General features: G+C 36.5%; 1 protein-coding gene across 1 annotated transcript in view; it reads left to right on the top strand.

Moving 5' to 3' along the window:
* The window catches only part of ADGRG6 (adhesion G protein-coupled receptor G6), a 132750-nt gene extending 121524 nt beyond the window's left edge, over nt 1-11226 (top strand). The window contains 3 exon segments of the mRNA XM_006084498.3: nt 2730-2831; nt 3448-3600; nt 8566-11226. Of these exon segments, the coding sequence (XP_006084560.1) occupies nt 2730-2831; nt 3448-3600; nt 8566-8744 (434 nt within the window). The 3' untranslated portion in view covers nt 8745-11226.
* Nucleotides 11227-12668: the final 1442 nt, after the last annotated feature.

The following is a 12668-nucleotide window of genomic DNA, read 5'->3' as shown; positions in this document are numbered from 1 at the left end:
AGAAATCTAGACCAGCACATTTTTCCAGGTGTTATGAAGAGTCTCTGAGGTGCCATGTGGTTGATATGAAGATTCTCAAAGGGAAAATATTTGACAGAAAGGGAGCAGAGATGAGAGTGAGAAATCGGACATAGTTCCTTGGATGTCAACATACAACTCTTAATGATTTTAGTTCTGCTTCTGCACCCATATCTGTAAGTAGGTGGGAGGAAAAACCCTCAAAATTGAAGAGGGATAACCATCTGTTTTCTCACTTTGGCCTCCAAGGGCCTTGGCTCTCTGGCTATATTTTCTACTCTTCCTTCCTGAAGAATTAGAATTTGCGTACATGTACTCTTCCGGATGGATACCTACCACATTTCCAACAGTGGAGCTCTACAAGGATGTTTTGTCATGAAAGAATTTGGCTATATTTATTGCCAGACTAACCTAAATTCAGGTGAAAGGGGCTGGTTATCACAAATGGTCAAACAACATATTATGAGAATTCTATTCTGATTTAAAATGGAAATGTGTCTCATGACAAAAGAATTTTCATACTACCTTGGAATTTAAGAATATATTCATTCCTAAGAATTCTCATTTCTTATGCCTATTACCTAATTGTGTCGCACTGCATCACAATTCAGAGTGGGAGATGGAGATGAATTTAAGTGACTTCTCTTCTATCACATAATTTTAGAGGAGATGTATCAGATTTAAATCTAATTTATGTACCAGTGTCTCTTTAAGTTCTTGGATGCCTATGTATTTCCAGGCAAATGTGGTTGCTTAAAAATAGGAATGTCATCTAATGCTATATAATTTATTATGATTTAAGACAGCAGTACACAATCTAAAAGATGGTTTTATGAAGTTCATTTTATCTTACATTTAACCTCCTCCGCTGTGAATATAGTCCACATGAGATCCTCAAGTAAGTCACTTTTTAGTATCCCCGTAAGGCCAAAAGAACAAGTCTGAGAACAGGTTTCCTCCAGAATGTACAAAATTTATAAAAACTACTGAGTATTAAAGGAAGCAACTTCTAGCAAATTTCACCTTCTTCCCTCAACTGAAAGAAATCATTTGCTCAAAGCAGGGCCCTACATTGAGCAATGCCTGGATTAATGCCTAGGAAAGAATGCCCTCAACTGGAGTTTATAATCTTTTTTCAGCTCTAATACGTGATTTTGTTAAACAGTGTTTAAGAACACATGCTTACCTGTATTTTCAGCTGTGTGACAAAAATACTTTCAGGAACAAGTCCTGCAAATTCTGCCCCAGCCAACAAACACAGGGTGGTGCACCTGAGATGGAGAGGGCCCCCTTCTCCCCGCCACACAGCCTCCTTCATCTGTGACCTGTGCTGACCCTACCACGGGCTCCATGCTGCTGCTCTCTTTACTCTGAAACTGCCACCACCTCTTAAAAACTTAAAAGGATCTGTTAACCAATTCAAATTATTTATTTTGGTGATTCACACTACAAAGCATGTTTAGTTATTAAAGGGATTTTCTGTGTTAGCAAACCCCCAAGGGAATTGGGGGCTGTAGGTGTGGGAGGCTTTAAAAAGCAGTCATTTAGTCAGGGTGTGACCTCCCCAAGAGCAGTTGGAGTGGCATAGTGGATGTGGGTTAAGAAGAGAAGAAATGAGAAACAGCAGAAGTTAACCATTTCAAGATATTGTATTGAGAAAGGGAATGGAGAAGTTGAAGCTGGGGGTTAAAGGAGAAATTACTGCTTGTTTTTAAAAGAGGATTACCACCATAACTGGTTTGGCTCAGTGGATAGAGCATCGGCCTGCGGACCGAAAGGTCCCAGGTTCAATTCCGGTCAAGGGCATGTACCTTGGTTGCGGGCACATCCCCAGTAGGAGGTGTGCAGGAGGCGGCTGATCAATGTTTCTCTCTCAATATTTCTCTCTCATCGATGTTTCTAACTCTCTATCTCTCTCCCTTCCTCTCTGTAAAAAATCAATAAAATATATATTTTAAAAAAAAGAGAGGGTTACTAGAATATGCTTGTAATGGGAATAACCAAGCATAGAGGAAGAAATTGGTGAAACAGTAAAGAGAGGTTAAAATGCAGAAACAAATTCCTTGAAAAGTTAAAAGGTATTGGCTTCCAAAGCACAAATGATGCAGTTAGCTTTTGATAGGTACAAGGAGTGACCATAAACAAGAGGACTGTTTCACAATACAGAAATATTTCTGCATTAAAATGTTGAGAAACTAAAGCAGGTGAAGCCACATGAATTTGCTGATTTGTGGCCATTTTGACCTGCAAAAGTACCATTTTTCTATGGCCCAAACTTACAATAATATGCACACATAAAATAGATTAGAATACACAAATGGAAATAGGTGGTGAGAGGATGTTTTCTGTTTTTCACATTCTTTTCTAAATTTTGTGAAATATTTTCATATAATCTTAAAACAAATGTAAGGGACTTATTAAATATCTCGTAAATTGAATATTGCTTTAAACTTTAGGTTATAAGGAATGCTGAACAGAACAGGCAAAGACAAAATCAGATACAAGTAACAATTCCGGTTTTATCTGAGCCTCTGTGTTCTTTACTAAAGGTTTACAACATCTACCACATACTTCAAGATTCCTGGGTATCTTTTCCTCTTAGCAACTCATATGTATAAAAAGTTTAAATTAGAATGAATCTATGCGTTTCATAAGCTTTATCTTTAAAATGTGTCCATTGGCTTAAATGTTAATATTTTCTTTTGTCGCAGGCTTATTTATATTTATTTTCCACTGTGCTATGAAGGAGAACGTTCAGAAACAGTGGAGGCGGCATCTCTGCTGTGGTAGATTTCGGTTAGCAGACAACTCAGGTAAGGGGCAAGCTGATAACTGGTTTTTACGTCTAAGAGCAATAGTGGGAAATGTTTGTTATTGGGTCTTCCATTGCCAGAGAAACCCAGTCCCAGTGGTAGCAAGTTGTAAAGGTGGGGTATGTGACGATGCTTGGTTAGAGTCTTAGTATATTAGGAATTCAAGAGATCTGAGGCCTCTGGGCATGACCCTCTGTTTGGCAAAGGAGAATCATGAAATCCACACTGGTTAAGTGGGCTGCTCAAGGCTTCATGTCTAATTTAGTAAGTCAAATGTCCAGAAGTTCCACTATGCCAGTGTCACCTGTCCACATTTTTGAGGTTCTAATTTTACATGATTAGGCCAAGAGAATTTTTTCAATACTGTAAAATGAAGTACCTAATAAAAAGTATTACCTTTTTTTATTACCATCGGTGGTTACTTCTCACCCTTAGGATATTAAAGTAGGATTTCAAACAATATTTTACACAGGGTCAAAGTAAGAAACTTACCTACTTCTTTAGTTTAATGTTGTTTGCATCTAATGTTCTAGGTGTTACTTAAATAGTGTAGTGATGAGTCTTCAGGCCATATTCCTTCTACAGCAGATTCATGGAGAGATGTCATTTCTTTCAGACTGGAGTAAGACAGCTACCAATACCATCAAGAAAAGTTCTGATAATCTAGGGAAATCGTTGTCCTCAAGCTCCATTGGTTCCAACTCAACCTATCTTACATCCAAATCGAAATGCAGCTCTTCCACCTACTTCAAAAGGAATAGTCACACAGGTGAGTCCTGGCCATGCAAAGGTGCTCTCTGATTCAATTCTCATCACGTTTTTACTGACAACATTGGCAACGTAGACAAAAATTTACTTGAAGACCTTATCCAGCACCTTTGTAGATGTTTGTCTTTTTATTTTTTTTTAGATTTTATAACCTAAATTGAATCTATATAGCCATAATGTTATTGGCCAGCAGTTCTCAACCTGTGGGTCGTGACCCCTTTGGGTCGAAGGACCCTTTCACAGGGGTCGCCTAAGACCACCCAAAAACATATATAATTACATATTGTTTTTGTGATTAATCACTATGCTTTAATTATGTTCAATTTGTAACAATGAAATTGGGGGTCACCACAACATGAGGAACTGTATTAAAGGGTCGCAGCATTAGGAAGGTTGAGAACCACTGTTATTGGCTCTGAATATTATTGTGATTGCCTCCAATGCCAACTTAGTTTTCTTTTAAAAAATTATAGTTATCTTGTTTAACAGTTACTTGTTTTATTTTAAAATAGTATATAAAAATTGAGTTGAGATTATTTCAACATAGTATTAAAGTTACTTGGCAAGCTTGCATGGGAACAGAAAGAAACACCATCCAGGATATATGTTACCTTTAGGATTTAAAACTTTAAACATTGAAAATGTGATTGGCAATTACTGTTTGAATCACTGATTAAACAAAAAAATAATGAAAGAATAGAGAACATCATATTTGGGAAGGAATACAAGATGGTGAGAAATATTGTATCTTTGTTAATCTGTATATTCATAATATTTGCAATGATCACACATTCTAACACTAAGCATGAAATGAATAATCCTGAAGACTACATGGAAATAAAGATGATTTTGCAATATTGATAGCCAGTGGCCAGTGGGATAAGGTGTAATCTTTTAATAATTTCAAAGGAAAATAGCAGAATTGCTACTTTTACATACTAATTAAACCTCAATCAATATTTAGCACCCAGCACTTTCCTAATTAAAGATGTGTCCAAAAGGATAATGCAAATAACCTTAATTTTGAATTTGTTTAGCTATTGAACAGAGGTGAATGGCACAGAGAAGATTCATCTTAGGCTGTTTGCAAATAGGGAGTGCGTTGTGTGATGTGTAAATGTTCACATTGCAAACCCTTGAAGTTCAAATGACCCTTATGTACATTTGAATCCTTCCACCTGCCCCTGCTTGCGCCTCTGTCAGTGCCTCACCAGTGGAATAGCCACTGCCTGGGATTCAAGATAGCACCGTAGAGACATGTTTGAGTGTATAGAGAGTTTGTTAATTCCAAAATTAATTAAAGACCTGAGAACTTGGAACAGTTTAGGTGATTCTTGAAGTAAGGATGTTTAATAAAAACTATAAACTCCCTTCCAGAATAAGGTGCAGGCTTTGAGTTCTGTACACAAATAGCTTTGCCTAAAATTAAGAGGTCTGTGCTCCCCTGCTGTGTAATAAATAGGGGTTATCTGAGATAGTCTAAAATAGATTATTCTGCCTAATTGGTAGTTTTCTGGTACAAATTATCTTTATTTATAATGAATGAATGTTTCACTTAAGATACTCAACCTCAAAATTAGATACTCATTTTGCATCCCCTCAAAAATGCAAATAATTTATACGTGATAAGCCAGTTATGAATGACTAGGAATTAGAAATGATTATCTTACCCCTAACACAGCTGAGAATTGCTGGCCTCAAGAAATGCCACTATAAAAATGGGAGAGAAGATAACAAGGTAGATAATTTGGAACAGAGGGCATTTTGGAAGCATTAACAAAATACTTGAAAATATTAAGGATCATGGGAAAACTCACTAAAAGATGAAAGGAAATGCAGAAATGAAGATAGATACCTAAGAAAAACTTTACTGTTTCAAAACATTGTGTATGTGGTTTTTTTAAAGAATGTATTAATATTTTTCTGCTTGCCATAATAAAACTCTTGGCATTTAATGGGTTCTTGTCAACTGGCATAAGGATATAGTCAGCTATATGACATACTTCTATGATATAACACATTCTGGTCTCCCATCAACTGATGTACAAATGGCCTTCTACTACCTAGCCAGTTCTCAGTGGGACTGCTGGTGTACTTGGGTCACTTGGAGTATGCAAGGAGTCACTGCATATCATCATGGATATCTAGTTGGTTTATTTCTTGGAATTGATCTAGAAATTCATATGTTTATGGTGTAGATAATGTCTTCTAAGAGCATTCCTTCAACAAAAGTGGATCATTCAGGTAAACCTTTATTATTTTTTTGAATGCATGATTTTTTTGCAAGGTAATAAGAGAATATTTGCATGAATTAAACTAAGACTCTTGCTGCACCAGCAAAATTGCTTGTTCTTTACAATACTTCTCAGCTAGCACAATGACATTCCTGCCCTGAGCTGGAATTTCTGAAATTTCAAGTGGTTGTTTGCTGTGCTGGCTCTTGTCTGCATGGGGGTGTCTGCAAGCCGCTCCTTCTAGGAAATGTACCATGCTCTGGAGTTAGTAAATTTCATATCAAGTACAATAACAACAAAATAAAAGCAGTGCTTTAGAGGTTTGTGTTAGAAAGGTGTAAAGTGAAATTCTTTACTTTTTCATTGATCTGATGAATTACTGGAGTTGTCATGGTACATTCATAGAAGACATAAAATAGAAGTTGTCAATTCTTACCCTGCTTTTTGAGGATCTTATCTGCTTAAAACTTCAGCACAGGTCAAACAGTAGTTCATTTCCCTAGCCCCTGGTTTTCAAACTTGCAACTATAATCAAAATACATACTGCCCATATGTAATAATCTAACCAGAGGACTGATAACTGCATCTACAGGGTGGGACAGAAGAAGGTTTATAGGTGTTCAAATGGTAAATAACACAATGATTAATAAATAATACCAAAGATAAATTCTGTTTTGTGTATTCACAACTGTAAACTTACTTTTGCCCAACTCTGTTTTGATATACAGACCTTGTTCAGAATTTCTTTTATTAGAATGTGAAAATCCAGAAAATTGGGTCACATATTGGGAATGGAGCTGGTTAAAATCTCTAAAAGCTACATGACCCTAGAAGTTATCAAAAAAGCAGACTGAATATACCCTTGAAGTTTGTTTTAAAACATCAGGCAAAAAATTATTCATTATTGAAATTTAATTCAATAGAAAAATCCCCAACAGAAAACCAATGGCTAGTGGATGTATGAACTGAAGGAAAGCACAGAACCAATCAGCTTGCCCAGAGCTAAAAGTGGGAGGGCCTTTATACAATGAATGCCCTCAGCCTTTTTCTCACCAATCCTGGGGCATAATCATTCTGCCATGCTTCCATCTGCCCGTTCTTCCCATAAACCACCCATTTTGCTCCCTTTAGTGTGGGATGAACACACCATTTCCAATTTTAGCCTTCTTTTTTTTTAATATATATAGTTTTTGTTCCAACACTAAGCAGTTGAACAATTTGAATTGTTTCCAAAGACAATAGATATAACTCTGATGGATTTTACCAATTACTGAAGGATTTGTAATATTTTCTCACATACTGGGTCTAACTTACTCAAAACAAACAAAACAAAAAAATGGCAGGACATGAGCATTCCAATTTTGAAGCCATGATTTCTAGAAGTGGTTTTTCATGATAGAGCTTTTGCCTCTTCCACAGTGACTAGAAAACTACAACTGTAGGGAACTAGTATGTTGTAGACGGTCATATTTGCTCCTTCCTCAGTGTGAAATATCTGGTTAATTTTAGGGTAGAATTTTTCTCCAAAGTGTGTTGGGAAAAGGAGCAAGGAAGATATATACAAGATATTTATACGTTACGTACATGAAGACAGCCATATGTATTTGTAGATAATAGGGCTTGATTGAGTTTCAGAACACTATCTGAGTCAATTTTAGAAGCTTTTGTGTCTAGGACTTAATATTTAAATATATGGTATTGGGAGATTTAGAACAAAAATGTATTTAGCAGTCCTTTATTTCTATCCATTGTTCTCATATTGTTGTCAGCAATAACATAATTCTGAGATTAGCACAATTAATAAAAACATATACTTTAAATGTTTCTGATAAACAATTTTAATTTCTTTAATTTAAAAATAATTAATAAAACATTTTTTCTATATTCCAATCACTTTACAAGGCAACCATTGGAAAATGTGTTCAAAATATCCTTTTTATGTTTATTTTCATTGACTTTCATTCTCAAAGTTCCTTTACATTATACTTTATAAAAAATTTTGCCCTGGCTGGTGTGGCTCAGTTGGTTGGAGTGTCACCATGTATACTGAAAGGTTGTTGGTTTGACTCTGGTCAGGGAAGATACCCACGTTATGGGTTCAATCCTTGTGTGGCATGTATGGAAAGCAACCAATTGGTGTTCTCTCTCACATCGATGTCTTTCTCTCTGTCTTTCTCTCTCTTTACCTTCCTCTCTCTCTAAAAATCAATATACACATCTACGTGTGAGAATTAATTTTTTATGAGAAATTTCATATATATAAAGTAGAGAGGATAGTATAATGAATCCCCTTCACCTACCCGCCTTCCCTCTCAGTATTATTTTGAAACATATCTTAGACATCATGTCATTTCTTCCATAAATATTTCAGCATCTTTTTATCCATTTGTTATATAATCTGTCACTTTTTCTTTTGAGCCTTGCCACATTTTTTTCTTTGCAGCAATTTTCTGATTAGTCATCAGATCTTTGAAAAATACCACTACAGGAACATTTATTAAAACAACTCTAACACATATTACTAGAAGGCAAATTGACATTGACCTATCCATAGGAATGCACTTTGAAGGGGAAAAATGTGAATTTTCAGTGCTGCCTATTACCTAACCTGAGAACCAGAGTTTTATTTCCTTTCTGTATTTTTTTAATGTGTAAAATACAGTGTTCAGTGTGGTGGCCCTTAGGCATTTCACCAGCTCCTCTTGCCTAATTTCTTGTATCATTTCTTACAGACAATGCTTCCATGGACAAGTCCTCATCAAAACTGACCCATGCTGATGGAGAACAAACATCAATCATCCCTGTCCATCAGGTCATTGATAAGGTCAAGGGTTATTGCAATCCTCATTCAGATAACTTCTATAAAAACATTATCATGTCAGACACCTTCAGCCACAGCACAAAGTTTTAATGTCTTTAATATAAGAAAGAAATGTGATCTGCAAGCAGTGAACACTGTGACTAGCAGATGTAAATGTGCCGTTACCTAGGTAACTCCATATCTATGAGGAATGTATTTTGTTAAAAAGGCTTTTATGAAATTCAAAATTTGTCTTTTCAGTGTATTTCTTCCATGGGGAAGTTTCCATCATCACTGAAACTTCAGTACTGAGAGCAACACTATTCAGTAGCCACAGGAAAAATGAATTTTTAAAATATAAAATTGAATTCCACTAATCAGAACTCAGGGGGAGACATTAAAATTAGAGAAGGGAGAGGCTGAGCTAGGGACAAACCCTAGTTTAGAGCTCATTCACACCCCACCCAATAGTTAGGTTTGGGTTTAGCCATTTGCTTCCTTGAAATCTTTCTCAACAATCAAAGCATAATGATACTTCTAACTTTTGTAGATGCCTGCAACTCCTGAAATGTGCTAGTTTCTGTGAATGAAGTAGCATATATCCTCTTTTTTTGTGAAATATCGTCCATAGATACAAAAGAATGTCTGACCTGAAGAACAGATAGGAATTTTTTCTTATCATACCAATTGTTTAACCTTCAGGAACATAACATTCTTAAGAAAGAAAGAATTCACCAAATTTTGACCTAGTTAATATGAGGCCATGCAAATTTATACTATTTTACTTATCCTATTCAAGACACAAAGCTTAAGGATCATCATTAATTATCACTTAACCCCATACATTTGAATCAAGTTTAGCATTGATGGTTCATTAATGTGAACCTCCCAGTAGTTATTGAAGAATGAGTCTCTTATACCTCTGCTTTGCTCCTTTACTGAATATTGAGCCCACAGGCTCTGGAAGGAATGAGAATTTCCATTAGGCATGCTGTGTGCCATAATTTCTCCCTTTTAGGAAATATAGTCATTGAGACTCTCGGGTCCTACCCTTGCTCTGCAGACTTTAAGACATTTGCAGTTGCACAAATGAAAAGCCTCTTACTTCCCCCTTTAAGAGTTTTGTTCCAAGGAATATAAACTGAGACAAATGGGTGACTTATCATAATCAAAATAATTTATAAACATGTGGGTCTACAATTGCTAGTCGAAAAACTATTTGTACATAAGTCCTCTGATTATAGGAGCCAGAGGAGGTCTGGTAAGATAGATGGTGTTATTTATGGATTAGGTTTCTGCCTACAAGCCATGCATAATATTAAGCAACTTACTTAACTTTCAAACTATTCTGAGTAATATGCTTGCTAGTGAATGTTTAGGAGACCACATTTTATTTGTTCTTAAATGATGGATTTGTATCCAGTTTCTTACAGATTGGTCTCAGTACGTGCTGTACCCTTACATCTGCTCTGGGTTATCTGGGAAGTATCAGATTCTGGGAGGTGGCTATGTGTTGGGAAGTTAAGCCATTCTGGAGCCAATCTGTTTAAAGGCAGCAGGCAGAACTGAGCACCTGGGGGCCTTTCCCTCTGTGCAGAAAGCAGATAGCTCTCAGCCTGAGACTTAGCATCCAGGCTGTGCAGCCACCAAGGGGCCTCTCACCTTTTGCTGATCCTCAGTCATGAAGCTATTTGCCAGATTGAATGGATAATAAGACAATGTGGGGGTGGATTTTATTACTGTTCCATTTCGCAGCAGGGTGGAACACTGTCCCGGGGGACATGAGCATTGCCCAGCTTTGCTTTCACAGGGGAGGGGTGTACATAGTAGGGAAGGATAGTAAATCTTCAAATCACAAAGATCCATTACAGTAGAGCCAGATCGTTCCCTGTAGGCATATGTTAACAGGCTGCTTATTCTGGCAGAAATTATATATAGATAAAAATTAATCTTAAATAGTCACTGAATCTTCATATACTGTCCCCAAGCCTTAGAGATTCATGATAGAATTTAATTAGCTTCCTACTGTGAGATTTCTACCCAAAGTGCGTATTGAGTTAACAGTGATTAAGAGGTAGCTACAAAAATGACTTTGATTTCTACTCATATTTATCCAGATCTGGGAAACCTTTTTATTCATATTTGACAACAATGTCAGCTCCATTTTAGAAATGTCCAGTAACCAGGTAAGGAAAAATGGAAGAAACAGCTGAATAGGAACATTTGCAACTGGATTTAAAGACTGAGCCAAATTCTACCCTCAGTTCTAAGGATACAATTCTCCCCTTCACTTAACCCCCTCAGAACAGAATTACAGAAATTCAATTACAGGAATGTAATTCTGTGGAGCCAAAATTTAGTTTCAGCTCAGCTTTGAGACTAATATCAATTCAGACTCTCTGGGATTTTTTCTTCTTTATCCTTTAAAAACAAAACTCCATTGTATTGAATCATAGTCTAGCATCCTGAGATATTTTGCCTTCTTGTCGCCATTACTTGCACTGTAATGCTTTTCTTTTTCACTGTTGTCATAGACTCTTTTGTACATGTTTATTTATTTATGTTTATAAATGTCAGCTTGTTTTGTATCTTAGCTTTATATTGCCTGGCTTTGTTATTTTAATTAACTTTCTATTGGAGAGACTGTATATATATTTTTTCTAAGTACCTTGTGAAATAGGTTTCTGTAGCAGTATCTTTACTTATGATGCATTAAAAGTGACTGTGAGCGCAAATTGGAATTAGTAGTGAGAAGCTACTGTAGCTGATTTGCCATTGTACTTATATGGAAATGTTTTTCAAATAAATACTTACGTTGTTTGTGTCCCAAATTATTCAATTCCTTTATGAGGGAATTTTTTTATTTCTAACTCTTAAATAGGAAAAGATTATTTGACAACTGGAAAACAACCAGCCTCTAATTAAGCTAGTCACATGGACTACTTGGCCAAGTCACTGAGAATGAGTATGTTACCAAAATCCAGTTTACTCAGGATTAATGCATTTTGAAGTTCTTAGATTTTAAGATGACTGATGCAACGCCAAGCTCTGTGGAGGATTAAAAGTAATCATAGGTCTCTTTTTTGAGGAAGTCTTTAGCACCCCCAAAAGGGAACTGAGTCAGTAATATTATGTAGAAGTTAGGTCCTAGGATGTTTTCTCACCATTTATAGTTGCTATTTTCATTGTGGGAGGCTTAGGAAATGACAGGATTTCACCAACTCCAGCATCATTTGCATGATTAGAACAGAACACCTGCACTTCCTTTTGCAGTGGTTATTTAGGATAACTCTTTCCTGCAGAGAGCCAAGGCCCAATTTGGCTTAAGCCAGTGGTTCTCAACCTTGGCTGCACATTAGAATCTACTGGGATCCTTTTAAATATCCTGACTTCTGGGCCCTTACTCTCCGGAATTTCTGAGGCTTTGGTAAGGGACTGGGCGCCACAACATTAGTAACAAAGAAACAGAATTTCCAGAGGATGAGGCCCAGAAATCAAGATTTTAAAAAGATTCCCAGGTGATTCTAATGTGCAGCCAAGGTTGAGAACCACTGGCTTAAGCTGTGAGGTGCGTTCACTAGTCACTGCTAAACGAGGTCTTCTGAGCCAAAGTTCACAACTCCTGGCCAAGCCGTGTTAAGAAAACAGGCAAGTAGTTGCTTAAGATTCATCTGTGAGCAGGTTACTTCAGAAAGCTTGGAGCAGATGGGAACTACTTATTTGACTTGCAGGCTGACCCGTGTTTAGAGTATTTTGAGATTTGAAAAAAATTAGGCTTTTTTGAGTTTTGGAAACTCATCTGTATTTTCAGTTGAGTAACATTCTACTTTTCTCATATAAAAGAGTTGAATATCTCTCCCTCCTCCCCTACAACTTTCCTCTTTCTCTCACTTTTTTCCTCTGTTTCTCCCTTCACCTACCCCTCACCCCCCTCTTCATTTCAAGGAAGAATACTTAAAGTAAATTTCCCCTTTCTGCTTCCCTAGAGAAAAATAGAAATAACTGTGAAATATTGAAATGTTTGCATTTATATTC

The sequence above is a fragment of the Myotis lucifugus genome, unplaced genomic scaffold (assembly GCF_000147115.1).
Source record: "Myotis lucifugus unplaced genomic scaffold, Myoluc2.0 scaffold_11, whole genome shotgun sequence".
Taxonomy (NCBI): domain Eukaryota; kingdom Metazoa; phylum Chordata; class Mammalia; order Chiroptera; family Vespertilionidae; genus Myotis; species Myotis lucifugus.
Note: the sequence above shows the minus strand (reverse complement) of the source record. Positions and strands in the feature narration are given on the sequence as shown.